This window comes from Glycine soja, chromosome 6 (assembly GCF_004193775.1).
Source record: "Glycine soja cultivar W05 chromosome 6, ASM419377v2, whole genome shotgun sequence".
NCBI lineage: Eukaryota > Viridiplantae > Streptophyta > Magnoliopsida > Fabales > Fabaceae > Glycine > Glycine soja.
Window position 1 is genome coordinate 48241537 of NC_041007.1, and position 15546 is coordinate 48257082.

Sequence of the window (15546 nt, forward strand, 5' to 3'; positions counted from 1 at the left end):
TGGAGATGAAATTCACAAGATGAACCATGGCATAACAGAATTTTCATAAAATAAAATGGTATCGAAATTAAGTATGCTTTTGCTTTGCCTAAAAAAAAGTCCAATGTTGAGGAGGGAAGAATAGAAATACAAAAGGAACAAATTTCAGTGTTTAAACACCTTTTTTTCTATTTCCCATCGTATTCCGTAGTCCTTTGCTTCTCAAGAGTTACTTTACACGCTGCAGTGTCCTAAATTATGCAAAAGAATCTCAAGTTATGATTTAGACTTGTGGGGGTTGGAAATACTTTCTTCCTTATCCAATAACCATTATTTTGGCACTAGAATATACATGAATTATATAGTCTCACTTTTGAAGGCAACCAAGGGAGCTTCTTGCTACAACCTCACTATTTCCTTCATAAGAGCAACAAAAAAGATTGACTACAGAATTAGTGCCCATTTGTTGTTTTCACAGCCAAATTGTTATCTGTCCTATTTTGATGGGCTGTCTGCCTGTGATTAATATCTTTCCTGCACATAGACATTAGACAAATATATCAACAAAGGTAATATGAATGGAAACAATAATTACTTGGCTACAAATTGTTCTTAGACATTGCCATCAGAATGATGAGATCAAAACTTAGAAGACAATTGTGACTTCAGAGAAAAGTATTTATTATACTCAACTACCAACTAGCAGGAAGAAAATGTGGAAAGAAGATAGATTGTGTTAAGATATGATTCTGTTATAATATGGTAGAGATTAAGATATGATTCTGTTCACCATATTATAACAGAATCATATATTATCATATCTCCCAAATCGCTATCATATCTCAACAAATAGTAACAGTACTTAGGCAATTAAATGTGTCGGAATACATAATCACATTCACACAGGAAATATACAAAATTGTGCTCTATTTTTATAATAATGTTGTTCAACAAATAGTGGCAGAGAAGAAAAGGCTATAAACCTTTAAAAGATCGATTTCTTATCTGCCTGATTCCTTAAGTTCTTCGAACGTATCAAAGACTATCAGGAAAAAGTTGGGTAAGTAGAAATTTTAAAAACCAGCTTTTGTTCAAAATATAGTCAGTCTAGACAGACAAGAAATGAGCATCATTCCCATGTGCTCAACTAATTAAACAAAATCTAGTTTGCAGTGGAAAAAAAGTATTCATTGTATTATAAAAGATCCAAAGGACATAGCTAAAAGGCATTTTATACGTGAAAAAGAGAAACCCAGATTTAGTGTTGTGTAAGAGTATAATAAACAAGTATCAGATTCTAAGAAAAACCTGAGACATTGCCATAGTGCATCATAATGAAGAAGACCAACAATTCTCCTCTTCATTTCTCTACTGTGATCTACACCACGTTTAACCACTGGTAATTGCTTAATGTCCTTGGCCTCCATCAACTCTTTGGCCATAGCCAAACTAGTATTTGGATAGCAGGTTAAGATTCCTCGCTCTCGTCCACGATAGCTCATCCCTCGAGTACAAACAGAGGAAACAAGGCATGTGTTTGCCTGTCAAATATCCAATTTGAATTATCATTAGAGATTTATAGAAGACTGGCAACAATGAAGTACAGACATTATAATAAATTAATGACAATTCTATCCTAGCAGTATAGCATGAAGATCCAGACATGAATTTTCTCAATGGTACATTTAAAATCCATTCATCAAAGCATTATTATAGTTTATAACTCCAAAAAAAAAATGTAGTAGCAATTCTGTTCTTGCTAGACCAAAATCTTGAAAACAGTTGGTTCAGTCAAGTTTGTTGCTAAAAATATTTCCGAATACAGTTCTTGCCAAAAATTTGTTTTTTTTTTCATGAATTATGGAAAACAACTGGTTCTAAAACAATTTGCAAACAGACATGGCTCTTGAATACATAAATAACAGGCATTTTCTACATACATCCACAATCCCTGAATCGCCATTCGAAGTGTCATTAGACTTCTGGGACAGACACCTTTTAACGTCACCATCTGTCAATATTCCTTCTAGAAAATCTTCTTTATCAACCACCAGCACACAATTCTGCTGGCTGTCATGCATGCATTTTATTGCATCTTTCAGGGTTGCAGATGACAAAACCTTCAGATATTGTTTTGACATGGCCTGAGAAACCTGAGAACCAAAAATATTAGTGTCAAAGGCAACAGAGTTTACAGATAAAAAAAAAACAAGATAAAGAAGTCAACATGCTGCAGAGTTAACATCAGAAGATGGAAATGACAGTCATCAGAAGGAAATGCGAAAAATCTTTTCTCAACCTGAAGATTGTCCAGAAGCAGTTCCTTATCAATTGGTTCAAGATTAGTGCCATCAACAATACGGAGTTCTAAATCATTCCCATCATTGGCTTGTCTCCAGTTATCTTCATTATCATATCCGGCATGTGAAATTGGAGAGTATCCTCTTGCTGATTTACTTGAATCAGGTGTCTCACTCTCCTTCACCCGGTTTGTCACTGAGGGTACCCATATTGCCAATCCAACAGCTCCCTAAGGGCAAGGTTCACACGACAAATATGAGAACATTAAATATTAGCAATTTTCACTACAATAAAAAGATGCACAATTTGCAAGTTAAGGGAGATGGGAAACCTGAATAAAACAAGAAGGTTGAAGTTCAAAATTAAAGCCACAAGTTCTGGTTGATAGAAAATTCTACATGCATTACAAAGCCGGAGTAGTTGAAAAAAAGTATTTTCTCTGATTTAAAATATCTGCCGTTTCAGATAATTACACAAGAATTAAAAAAATCTATAAAATAGCCTTGATTAATTTAACTGCATTTGACTAATTTATCCTTTGCTAAAATATTCAAAACACCCATCACTCCATTAATGCTCCCTCTCATTCCATTTAGTGAAGATACCAATCAATACCACCTTCATTTTCTAAAACAACAGATAAACTGTAACAAAACAAACTTCCTAAAGCAACTGATATTTTGAAAGAGAGAATAATGCAATGAATTTATGAATTCAAAACCACATTAAAAGCTAATGCACTTCACAGACAATAGATCATGTCCAACCACACTAAGTTTAAGAAACATGCAAGATCATTTGAGAGCAATTTTAGAGGGAGCAGCATAAAAATAAACAACTGTCATAAATCATAATGAATTGTAGGGTTAAAGTTGTTAACGTGAAAAAGAGAGAAGGTTGCATTAAAAAGAGTTGTTTATATAAGCAATTGTTGCATACCAGAATGGCTACACATATACATATGAACTTGAAGAAAGAGAAAAGTATGCAACTCTTCTTTCAATGCATGGATATAAATGTTAATATACTTTGACTTTCAACTCCAGATCAAAATACAACAAAGCCATGGCTTCATAAAGAAACAATTTCTCTTGCCATGGTGTAAATATCAGATATATAGAATTATGGATAACCATCAGTGACACAAAGGAATCATGGTCAGAGTAAGCCAATCATCTTTAACAATTCAGCTACCAAAAAGAAAGATATTTACAATTAACTCATTTTGGTAGTCATAGGAACTACTAGAACAGCAGAAAACTACACATGCAACAAACAGTAATTTTCCTTTTTTTGGTAAGAGAATTCTATTGAAGGATTACCATGAGTGGAAGCAGTATCCTATAATCTTTTGTCAGCTCAAAAAGAAGTAGAACCGATGTCAAAGGAACAGAACAAGCAGATGCTAGTGTAGCAGCCATTCCAACCTGCAGAAGTTAGATTAACTTGTAACTATCTGAATCTTCATCAACCAAATCAGTATTATTGTTAGCAGTGACATTTTGTAACCTACATACTTTATGATGTGTTTGGTACCAAAGAAAATAGAAGGAAGGAATAGAAAAGGAATGAGTACTAGTAAAAATTCATTCTTTCCAAAGTTTGGAACACAAAAAGGAAAGGAAAGAATGAAATGAGTGGGACCCATAAAAAAAAAAATAAAGCAATCCTTCCTACACTAGCAGCTTTTCAAAACTTTGAATTTTGCAGCAAATTTTATGTGTAGAAATTAGAATATGTAATTGAAAATAAACTATAAATAAATAAATAGTTTATGAATAAAAAGAAAGTAATAAATAAAAACATTTATATATAATATGATTTGTAGTGTCAATATTTTAATATTTAAATAATAAAACTAAAAAAATAAAAATATTATTTGTCAACTTTTTATTAATTAAAAATAATTATTTTTATTCTACACTTTACTTTTCTTTCCTTTTCTTTCTTACCAAACAACCTAAAAAATCATCTTACTTTCCACTCCTTTTCTTTCCATCTCGTTTCTTTCCTTTCTCTTTCTTTTCCATACCAAACATACTCTTACAGTAAATTCAGCTTACCAGAGCATATGCTGGGGGCTGAGCAACAGCAGTATTTCCAGGAATTGCTGAATTAATAACTTCAGCAGAAAAGCCTCCAAATACAGCACCAGCTGCGGCACCTATCATTAAACTCGGTGCATAAAGACCACCTACTAGCCCAGATCCCTTGCAAAGAGCCGTTGCAATAACCTTAGCAGCTACCAATTGAGCCAGAAGCCATATTCCAGGAGCTGAAGCACTCTTTCCAGTACGTAGAATTTCTTCCACATTTGTGAAACCCCAATACAATATTCCAGGATATTTAAGAGCAATGATCCCAGCTCCAAAGCCACCTAAAGCAGGGCAGACCACGGTAGGAATGCCAAACTTATCTTGAATAATCTTAAATAATTTGGTGAACCAAGCAACCAAACGAGTCAGGGCCACACTTATAACACCACATAGCATTCCCAATATCAGGTATAAAGGTAGCTCTGCATGCAACATCATGATGAAATATCAGACAACACATGAATCAGGGTAAGGTTTTCTTCTATTGAAAAACAAATAAGTTAAGATTAATATTGGTTGACAATAGAGCTTATGTACCAGCGACTAACTCTTAGGCCTTTCTATTAAAACAGATCATTGGAGCATAGGTAAAAAAGTTTCAGATCTATACAATGTGATTAACAGGGGACTGAGGCTTTGAATAAACCATTTTAGAAGACAATGGGGAAAAAATAAAATAAATCATTCTATTTTGTGTAGACTGTAGAGAGAGAAAATTGACACATATAATGAAAATTGTTTCTCAACTATGCCACATATTATGAATATAAAAAAAATACAATACAATTTTCTTAGTTACTATAATTTACATGATACATTGACAGACATAACATACATTGAATATAAAAACAGATTGGATACTAAAAAATGTGGAATTGGGAAGTCAGAAGTACTTTTCATAATTCATATATGCAGTACTTTCAACAAAATCCTCCCAAAAAAAAAGTGTCGTTAACCTCATCAATACAATCAACAATAAATTCAGCAGAAAAAGTACAGCAATTCCTTCTCATTGGGTAAAAAATGAGATACCAGATTTGAAAAGGCAAATATGATGACAAACCGAAACCATATATAATATACGCAACAAGGTTAAGGAAAAGTACCAGCAGCAGATTTCAAATCATACTCGGGTATTGTAAAAGCTGATTGGGTCCCCTGTAAAACATTAGATACAGTTGACGAGATAACAGAAGCCAATATAATCATGGCAGTTGTAAATGGGGGTGAGTTCTCTGCACGAAGAGGCCTCAGCACAGTTTCAATAGCAAAGAAACAACCAGCAACTGGAGCATTGAAGCCTGAAGAGAGGACAATTGAAAACTAAAACAACCAACATTTAAAAATCCAAAGCATAATAATCTAGATTCCAGATGCTGCAAAGTAAATCCATACTCTTAAAAAAGAAACAAGATCAGCAAGGGAAGAAAAGATTGATTTAACTCTCTAGCAAAGCTAGGTGCCACAAGATAGAAGAAAACTGTACAGGGACTTGATCTTCACATAGGAAAGAAATTTTCATTCACTCAAATGAGGTTTATTCATAATTTTATAGAACTGACATTGGAACACAATATATAACAGTTTATTATATTTAATCTGGAGCTCCATTAAAAAAGCAAAAAGAAGCTACTAAAAAGTATGCGTGTAAACTTACTGCTCAATAAAAATTTATAATGATTTGTTCAACTTATTTCCTGTGACCTGGCAACAAAATTAAATGCCCAAAGGGCTACAAATTTATTAGCAAAAATAATTCATCTCTCATGAGATAACATCTTATTAGGACCCCACCTCCTGCAACAATACAGTTTTTTTAGAAAACAATAATTTAAGACAGGAAAGGGAACAGAGGATAGATCACGAATCCTCTTAAGGCACAAGAAGGTGGGGCGGGAGCAAAAATAGATCATATAAGCAACCCCAAGTTTCTTTGCTTGTCTGACCCTGTCCTTTTGCAACAGGATATTATATAGAGAGCAGAGTTAAGCTATAACTAAAAAATTGAAAAGAAACTAAAACTACAACCAAAAAATCTTCTGCCTCTTTTAGGGTGTGTTTGGTTTAGAGGAGAGAAATAGAAGATTTTTTTTTAATTAGAGTAGAGTGTAAAAGGTGTGGGTGCCACAGAATATAGTACAAAGTTTCTTTGGTATATTATTTCCCTCCTTTAAAATAAGCAAAGCCTTATGGGATACGGGTGGTTTTCTTAGCCCCTAAACTCAGCCAACGGTCATTTTCAAGAGGATTCTTTGTCATATTTTCAAGGGATTGGAGTACTTTGTCATATTTAGTTTTCTCTCGACATAATTATTTTTCTTGTTTCTTTCAGGGGATGTTTCAAACTTCTCAACAGTACTTTCTCTTTTTCCTTGATTAAAAGTTTCTTTTATTAAAAAAAAAGTGAAAAATCTCAAGGGCAGGTTGAGAGCTGGTTGTCAATGTCTCCGAAAGGGCTACTTACGGAAGGTCTGACCAGAAAGGCTGAGTGAAGCATCATAGAGTGCAGCCACCAAGACGTCAGCTCTCAAGGGCAATGCTATGATAGGGTTGTGGGTATTATGGGGTGTCTAAGTCCCACATCGAGTAGTATGGGATGCTCAGTGGAGTACCTAAGTGGTCTGGTTCTCCCCCCTTAATAGCTAACTTTTAAGGGAGGGTTCCCCAAGTGTTTGGGTGCTTATCAGATAGGAGATACTGTCCTGTGAAGAATAGCAGTCCTGTAGCCAGGTTATTTTCAGCTATGGTGTCAAGATATAGCAGTTCTGCATCATTCTTCTTTTATGAAAAGAAAGTAGAAAACAAATAGCACATCATGTATACTAGGATATTTTAATTTTGGAAAATCTACAATGAGTACAACATGGCAGGCATATGGTAAACCAATAAACAACTTTTTTACTAATTTCTCATTGGTTAAATCACCATTAAAACTTTCAACTAGGTTTAAATGACCATAATATGAAATGAATAAACATAAAATTGAGTTTTAAAAAGTGACTTTGACAATATTGCCAGCTACCTGAAGAAATACCAGCTGCTGCACCAGCCGCAACAAGTGCTATTTTCCTTTCTCTGTCGTGTTCCATCATTAGTGAGAATCCATTGGCACATGACTTCCCAATATCAACACTAGGACCTTCAGGACCCAATGAACACCCAGTACCTAAAGTAACTGCAGCCTGGATAGCCTTTATTGTTGGAAAGATTCCTGCAAGAAAATCAAATCCTTGTGTTTGAGAGGAAGTGGATTGCTTTATTTGGTCCAGTATTTCCAGTAAACCACACATCATGCCAACAATGACTCCTCCAGTGACAGGTATTAAAAGGATTCGATGCCATGTATCAGCCAATCTCTGAATACGAAGCCAGGCAGCACCTTCAACTGGAGTACCAGCCCATACCCATTCATGTATTACATGCACCTAGATGACCACATTTCATTATATATCAGATAAATCATCTTCCTCATCGGGTTTGGCAAAGATCCTTACATAAAAAATAGAATATGCATAACCAGATAGCCCAAAACCAAATGATTTTAGTTTTCACTGTATAACAAAGAAACAGACAAAAGACAAGTATCAAAGACGGCTTGCCAAGCACGACAGAATAATTTATAAATGCCCAAGTTCTTACCAGACAACATTAAAAGAAAATATATATATATATATATATATATATATATATATATATACACACACAACTACAAGCAAGCCTTTTCCCACTAGGTCTACATGGATCAAATGATATCATAATGTTCCATTGTAAAAAATGTCTACAGACAAATTATTGAGTTCTAAATCCTTGATTGTTTCTCCTAAATTTTTTATTAGTCTCCCTCTGCCTCAAACCACTAGGATAGCCTCCATCTGATGTACTCTCCTTACTGCACTTGTGTAAGTCTTCTCCACACATGCCAAACCAACTAAAATGCGACTAAACAATAGAAGCAATAAAAAAAAGAGAACAGCCACAAAAGGACTTATAGCTGCCAACAAGATTAGTATAAAAAAGAGAATTTGTAATCATTTCAGTCAGTTATGATTTATGCCGTTTTTCCTAATACCAATGAAGAGGCAGACCAACAAAGCACATGAGAAGAAATTGCCACAAGCATAAATTATGGGGCTGTCTAATTCTTAAACCAGCCCTACTACTTTTTAACATTTAAGACAGTACTAACTTCACTTCTATGTTTTAACATTAGAGAAATTGTCATGTACTTCAAGAGCTCTACACCAGTGGCCAGTCCAATTAAAAAACATATAAAATAGCAGACAACATGAATACATGTCATCTGATTACTCATAATATTACAATTTGCAAACAATTTAAACAAGATCTGGGTCATCGAAACTCAACTATTACTAACTCTTTCTCCTAACATTATATTATAGTATGTTTTTGTTCCTGTCCATTGAGATCAATGTTCACATAACACACATTTCATACACGACAAACACATTTTCGTTTTAGAATCTGAACATCTTGCCTCCATTATATGAACTTGTATAAGAAACACATCAACAAAGCCCAACCAGGGCTAAGAACAAGTTGAAATCCAGTATAGCAAGCAACTAAAGAAATGTTATTTAGTGAGAGATTAACCATAACAACCATCAATAGTCAATACTTTCACCAATGGTACATGAATCAAATGACAGCATGATGTTCATTCGTAAATCCACTATAGGCAACCAGTGCAAAGAAGTTGAAATCCACTATAGCAAAGCAACTCAAAAAAATTCTTTAGCAAGAGATTAAAAACAACATTAGCATCAAGCCTTTTACCAATGAATGGAGTTGGCTACATAAATCAAATGGCACCATTTACCTCAGTCATAAATCATGTTTGCGGACAAACTATAGATCTCTAAGTCCTTCCTAGTGGTTTGGCCAATAGATTCTATAGGTCTCCCTTTGCCTCCACTAATTGGAACTGTAGTAGTTACCAAGCCCATAGTACGGTATGTCGTTCTTGTAAGTACCCAGCTCATCACTTTTTATATCTTAAATCACTTTCCAACAAACTTACCTAAACAAAAACTGTTTCTATTTATACACGGACAATATAAAAAGTTTTAAACAGTCATCCAATCACAACCCAGGTATGGTAAGTTTGTTGACTTTTAAAATAATTATCTTAAAGTAATTTAAACGGAAATTTATGATTGGATGATAGTGTATAACAGTTTTACGCTGTCAATGCATAGACATTTATCATCAGCTTTTGTTTAATAGTGGGGGGGAATATAAGTAGCTGCAATGGCAGTAATCACATACTGTATTTTCTTAGTTTCTGGTTCCCATCGAGACTGACTAAAGTCTGAGTTTGGAACCAGTTCACTGATGTTTCATGCTAATTTGTACCCTTAGTACCTCTGGTACTTCATTATCAATATAAATTATCTTTGCTGATAAAAAAAAATGCATAGACATTATAAACCTTTACTGAAATAATCTAATTTTCGCAATTGTCCTAAACACATCCTAGTAGAAGACTTCCTTTAAAGAGAATCCAATATGCACTAAGTACTACACTACTATGGCAAATTCAGTACGCCATTCACAAGGATATTGAGAAAATCATGTAACTATCAAGGTTTCTCAACCGAGATTTTGACCACAACGTCAAGGTTTTCGGACTCTTAGCAACTGCAGTTGCAGCCACATTTGTCTACAACATCAAGGATCGCAATGAAACCGCAATTTAAAACCTCGGTAACTACAAATTGGACAATCCTCCATGTGATCTATAAGACAAAAACTACTGAGAGTTAGAGATTAACAAAAAAAAAGAATGAAAATTCGGCATACCCCTTTATTGAAAAGTGCCACAAATAGCCCAGTGGTGAGTCCAATGAGGCAACCAATAAGAAGCAACGCCCATTCAGGAGGTGCACTGTCCCCAAGCACATCAACAGAAGAATCAAGATCCACATCGTGGAGATGCCGATTTTGATCTCTTCTATCTCTATCTATACCCCTATCCCTGTCTCTATCTCTATCTTCTTCTTTCTCAATGCGCTTCAAACTGTGTCGGTGACCCGACAACCTTAACAAATCCCTAAAACCTTTGTTGTTGTTGTTGTTGTTGCCACTGCTGCCATTGACGACCGCCAAAGCCAATTCCGACCCTCCAGACTCCACGTCATCCTCGGAAGCCCCGAGAAGACGACGCTGATCGCTCTCCGACATTGAAAATTTTCCTCAGATTCCTCCCAAACCCATCAACCAAATGGCCTCGAATTTCAAAAACTCACGTCCCAAATCGCGTGAATTTCAAAACCCACGACTCAAATTACTTGAATTTCAAAACCCATTACTCAAATTCTTTGCTTTTTGAAGATGGATGGAACCAAGGTGGGTGGAACGATGATTCCAAACGAATGGATCTTGCGGTGACGTGGCGTCACTGTTGCATGTGGCGAAGAAGTAGCGTTAGGCACGTTTCCAATATAACTTTGTTTATTTGTTCCTTTTATCCAATCAAAATCAAAGCACTGTTTGCGTCTTCTTTACTTCTCACAAACCTTCTCTGTCTGTGGTGCGTTCTTCTCACAGACCCAGAAAGCGTGTTCTCATCAAAGTTGAAAACTACGTCCCCTCTTTTTTTTTTAATTTATAATAATTCACGGCCATCTAAAATATTGTTATACAAAAAAAATTAGGATAAGAATTGTTGTAGAATTTAATTTAATTAGATTTTAATAGATATACAAAGAAAAAGTTGTTTATGGCAGTTTTATTTCCTAGTTAGACACTATGTGATCACCGATTAAAGACTAGATCCTTCAACTAAAAAAAATCAACTTCCATTGAAATTGGGCAGTTTGTTAATCATCAATCATCTATAATTATATTAATGAGAATTATTACATTGTTGACATTTTATTATTAGACAATTTTATTCTTAAATTATTTTTTGAATTTTAAATTTTTCTTTTAACCTATATTAATTTTCCACTATTTTTATATTATTAGTTTTTTATTTTATTTATTGTATTTAACTTTTATTTATTTTATTATTTAAAAATTTAGAGAGACGCCTGGGAGTCAAATAATAACAAATTAGTCTTGAGAATTTTATTAAATGTACCCCTTTATTATTAGCTGGTTGATTCATCTTCTTGTTTTCGTATTTCAGATTGTAAGGTTGTGTATTCTCTTGATTATTAGTTGATCAATTTATAAGCTTTAGTCTTTTTGTGTTTCCGCACTTGAGACTACAAGGTTGTGTACCCCCTTAATCCCCTCGATTAGTCTCACACTTAGTTGAGCTTTCGGTTGGCCTGCCATTTAAGTTAAGTGCTCGGAATCCAATTAGTTGTGTTTATATTTGTAGGCAAATGTTTTGTCGAACAGTCATTAGACCTTTAGCATACAAGCATCCGCAACCGTTCGTGATTTACACCCAGGAATATCGGATTGTTCAGTTAGATCAGATATGATAGATACATGCCCGGGAAGATTAGATGGTTCAGTTGTGGTGCACCCCCCATATAAGCTCCAACACTTGACCTAGTAAGACATGTTACATTTTACACTTGAATGCTCTTGTACTAAGTATCCTTACTCTGAGGCATGATCTAGCTATAAGAACATTTTGGCATCCACCATGAGACATAGTGAAACACTTCATGTCACCCTTTCTATTTCACCTTGTTTCTTTCATTGTTGATGGTGAGGCACACCATGAAAGTGACATCCACTTTGGGGAATGATGGCGGAGATCCCTTGACAATGGAACAGATAATGGTGCAGATGGAGGACATGAGGAGAGAAAATGCAAAAGCTAGGAGGGAGAATGTAGAAGCAATGAAGGTGGTTGGTGAAGCTCTATAGGCCAATGACACACTACGACAACAAAACCTGAAGATGCAATTGAGGGTTGATCAAGCTTAGGCATCCCTCGAGGTCCAAGCAAGCAATCTCAGACTTTTGGAAGGGGTCGCAGAGGAACAACCAAGGGATTTAAACCCCTTTCAAGGTGGTCGTATTGAATATAAAGATTCTAGTGAACATTCTGATCTCGAAGTTGCCACCCTTTGATGGATCTACTGACCTCAACTAGCATCTAGTTCCAAGCCTTACTGGAAGGAGTTTTTGAAGCCTCCAAGTAATTGAAGCAAAAGGGCAATTAGTCATGGTCCAAGGCGTAACAATGGAGGAGGATGAGATGAAATCCTTGGCCCGATACCATTGACTGTTCATAAACAATATATTTTGAAGGAGGTGTACAATGCAAACTTGATCCAGTATCTAGCTTCCACCGAACGACAACTAGGCCTTGACCGATCTAAGTGGTGTAAGTTTCACAAGACAAATGAGCATGAAACTAAAAAGAGTTTTGCCCAGATTGAGAAAATCGAATATCTGATCAAAATTGGGTTGTTAGCCAAATATGCACACAAAAAAAAAACCATCGAAACATAAAAGAAAGGGATAAGGCTGACAAGAGAGATCCACCTTCACCACCCCCAACACCGGGTTCGACATCAACTTTCAATCACGAACAGGTAATTTGTGATGATTACAATACTATAGCTTGTGTTTTTAAGGAGGAAGAGCAATTTCTTTAGCAAGAAAGTGTTATGCTCGATCGGTCATGACTGTGTCGTTCCAACCTCCTCGATCTACGCCCGACATTATATTCGTTGATGTAGACTTTAAAGGAGTCTCACCACATGACAATGATGTTGTTGTCATTTTTGTAGCGATGATGGGATTCAATATTCAACATATCTTAGTAGATCAAGATAGCTCGGCTAATGTGATGTATTGGGATGCCTTCATCGGCTTGAAGGTCCCAAAAGATTTGTTAAGCCCTTATTTAGGGGCACTAGTTAGATTTGTGATGGAAGAAATCGAAGTTCAAGGCTATGCTGGCCTAGAAATAACTTTTGGTAATGAAGGGGTCAAGACATTGACGATTCAATATTTGATTGTAAATGAATCGCCATCCTACAATGTTTTTCTCGGTCGGCCGTTGTTGAATAAGTTAGAAGCAATTGTACGACGACGCATCTGAAGTGAAATTCTTATAGGAAGATGGGTTGGTCGACACCATTAGTGTTAATCAAGAGATTGCTCAGAAATGTTATTAGGAGATCCTTAGGGCAAGAAGAGGGCTTTATGGACCAATAAGACAACACGAGTTTCATGTGTTAGAATTGGACCCTTGGCAAGATTTTATCGATTGGGTCCGAGTCTGATAGTGGAGTTGAAAGAAGTGGAGATCGTAGAGGCAAAAAAGATGAAGATCAGTACGACCTTGACTCCTCAGCTTCAGGCTGATCTATTGGAGGTGTTTATGCACAACTTGGATGCTATTGTGTGGAATTTGAATGATATGATGGGCATAGATTTGATTTTTTATGTCATAGGTTGGCTTTGAACTCCTCATCAAAGCCGACTAATTCATAAATGAACTCCACTTTATTATGACTTGGGATGGAATTGAATTTAAAAGATTGTTCCACACGTCCACTATGACGCCATCAGGCCCCTCTAAGCATATGCATGACTGTTGCCCTCTCAGTTGACAACACCGTTTACTGATAAAATCCAAGGTGAGGAGGCCATCATTCCAATCAGTGTTAAGGTGAGTTCTACTATGAAATCGGCTAAGACTTGGACCTTGATGGATCTTTTTTTCTATAATAGAAATGCCAAACTTTGAGAGTTTGATCCACCATTTCATTCCTTCATTTGTAAAGAAGAAGAAACTCTAAGATGATTCAAAAAATGAAATTCCAGATGTACTTTTTGAAAATATTATGCGACTTAGTTGTTACTATGAATATATAGATAGATTTATAATGTTAATTTTGCAAATAGTTAAAATGAAGTTGTTCAAAGTTTTTTTTTATATTATATACATTGTAAAATTGATAATTGAGTGAGTTGGAAGGTTAGTTTTCTTCCATATCATGATGATATTTTTATGAAACTTTATTGTATTTTCTTGAAATTTCATATAAAATTGTTAAAAATGAATAATTTGAAGGTTCTAAAAGATGTTAATATTCCATCTATTCATTGATCATATTCCAGGTTTTGTGGGATACATTTAAATACGACATATTAAATACAACAATAAATTATATTAATCACTCTTATGGCTTTATAAAATTACACAATTTTTTTTTTATTTTTTTAACATTTACATTAACCTGCCTTGTAGAAAAATATAATGTAATGTTTTTCAAATAATAAAGGAGGTTAGTGTAATGTTTAAAAGGATATTAATGAATATTTTTTTAAAATAATTAAGAAGATTAGTGTAAGAGTAGAAAAAAAAATAAAAATTTATATAATTTCTCTAAACTTCATAGTATTTAATGTAATTTACTTTAAACAAAATTTCAAAAATTATGTTTCATTTTTTTATATCATTAGAATTAGAATGGGTGATAGTTGATAAGTGTCATTCAATAATCTAATAAGTTTTTTTTTATAACCATAATATTGATATGAAGTTGTCTCTAATTTTGTCTCATTTATTATTATTACAAATACATTATAATTATATAGGTGATCATTAACTATGCTTGGAAAAATTATAAAAGTATTGTAGTCCTTGTTATTAGATTTTTCATATTTGTTTTCTTTTACTTGTGAATAATTTATTTAAGATTTAACAAACTTTTTTTTTGAGAACCTAACCTTGCATTGTCACCTCTTAAGTCTTATTCTTTTGTGATAATTTGATATTATAAATATAATTATAATTATAATACATTAAATATTTACAATAACAAAATCAGAAACTTCTAAGTCTAATGTGTTATTAGTGCATGTATCTTATTATTGATGTCAATTAATTATGTTTATATATTTGTCACTAAGTTGTATTTTTGAAGGACGAAAATATCAGCAAATTGTTAAATTTATGGACAAAAGTTAAGGATGAGACAAATTTATCTCACTTCTTACATTTTAAGGGATTTTTTTTTTCCAAAGATGGAATTATCATGTTATATACTTTTAGAGATGAAAATGACTATTTATCCTAAAATAATATCTAAAAAAGAAGTTTATAATTATAATTTAATCAATATTATAAGGTGCTGAAACATAAGCTAATGTGAATACCATGCGCTGAGTCCATTTTTTTTTCTTTATTTGTAATTTTTGTTTCCATTTACTAATCATATTTTTTCAT

The 15546-nt window shown here is 34.2% G+C and overlaps 1 protein-coding gene across 1 annotated transcript; it reads right to left on the reverse strand.

Annotated features, from left to right (window-relative positions):
• Positions 1 to 11: 11 nt before the first annotated feature.
• LOC114417444 (chloride channel protein CLC-f-like) lies at positions 12 to 10970 on the reverse strand. Its single transcript, XM_028382653.1, has 9 exons — positions 10197 to 10970; positions 7399 to 7801; positions 5483 to 5677; positions 4344 to 4798; positions 3603 to 3707; positions 2279 to 2509; positions 1920 to 2132; positions 1288 to 1520; positions 12 to 513 (listed from the first exon to the last, which is right to left on the reverse strand). Exons 1-9 carry the CDS (start codon positions 10575 to 10577, stop codon positions 432 to 434), a joined length of 2298 nt encoding a protein of 765 aa, XP_028238454.1. The 5' UTR covers positions 10578 to 10970; the 3' UTR covers positions 12 to 431.
• Between the last annotated feature and the right edge of the window lie 4576 nt (positions 10971 to 15546).

Bases quoted from the DNA above. Each gene is read 5' to 3' on its own strand.
- LOC114417444 (XM_028382653.1), bottom strand. From the start codon at position 10,577: ATGTCGGAGAGCGATCAGCGTCGTCTTCTCGGGGCTTCCGAGGATGAC. The intron at 5,678-7,398 runs GTAGCTGGCAAT...TCCTCTCTTCAG, and splicing joins AGCAGCTGGTATTTCTTCAG to GCTTCAATGCTCCAGTTGCT. The intron at 2,510-3,602 runs GTAATCCTTCAA...CCTTGCCCTTAG, and splicing joins GGATACTGCTTCCACTCATG to GGAGCTGTTGGATTGGCAAT.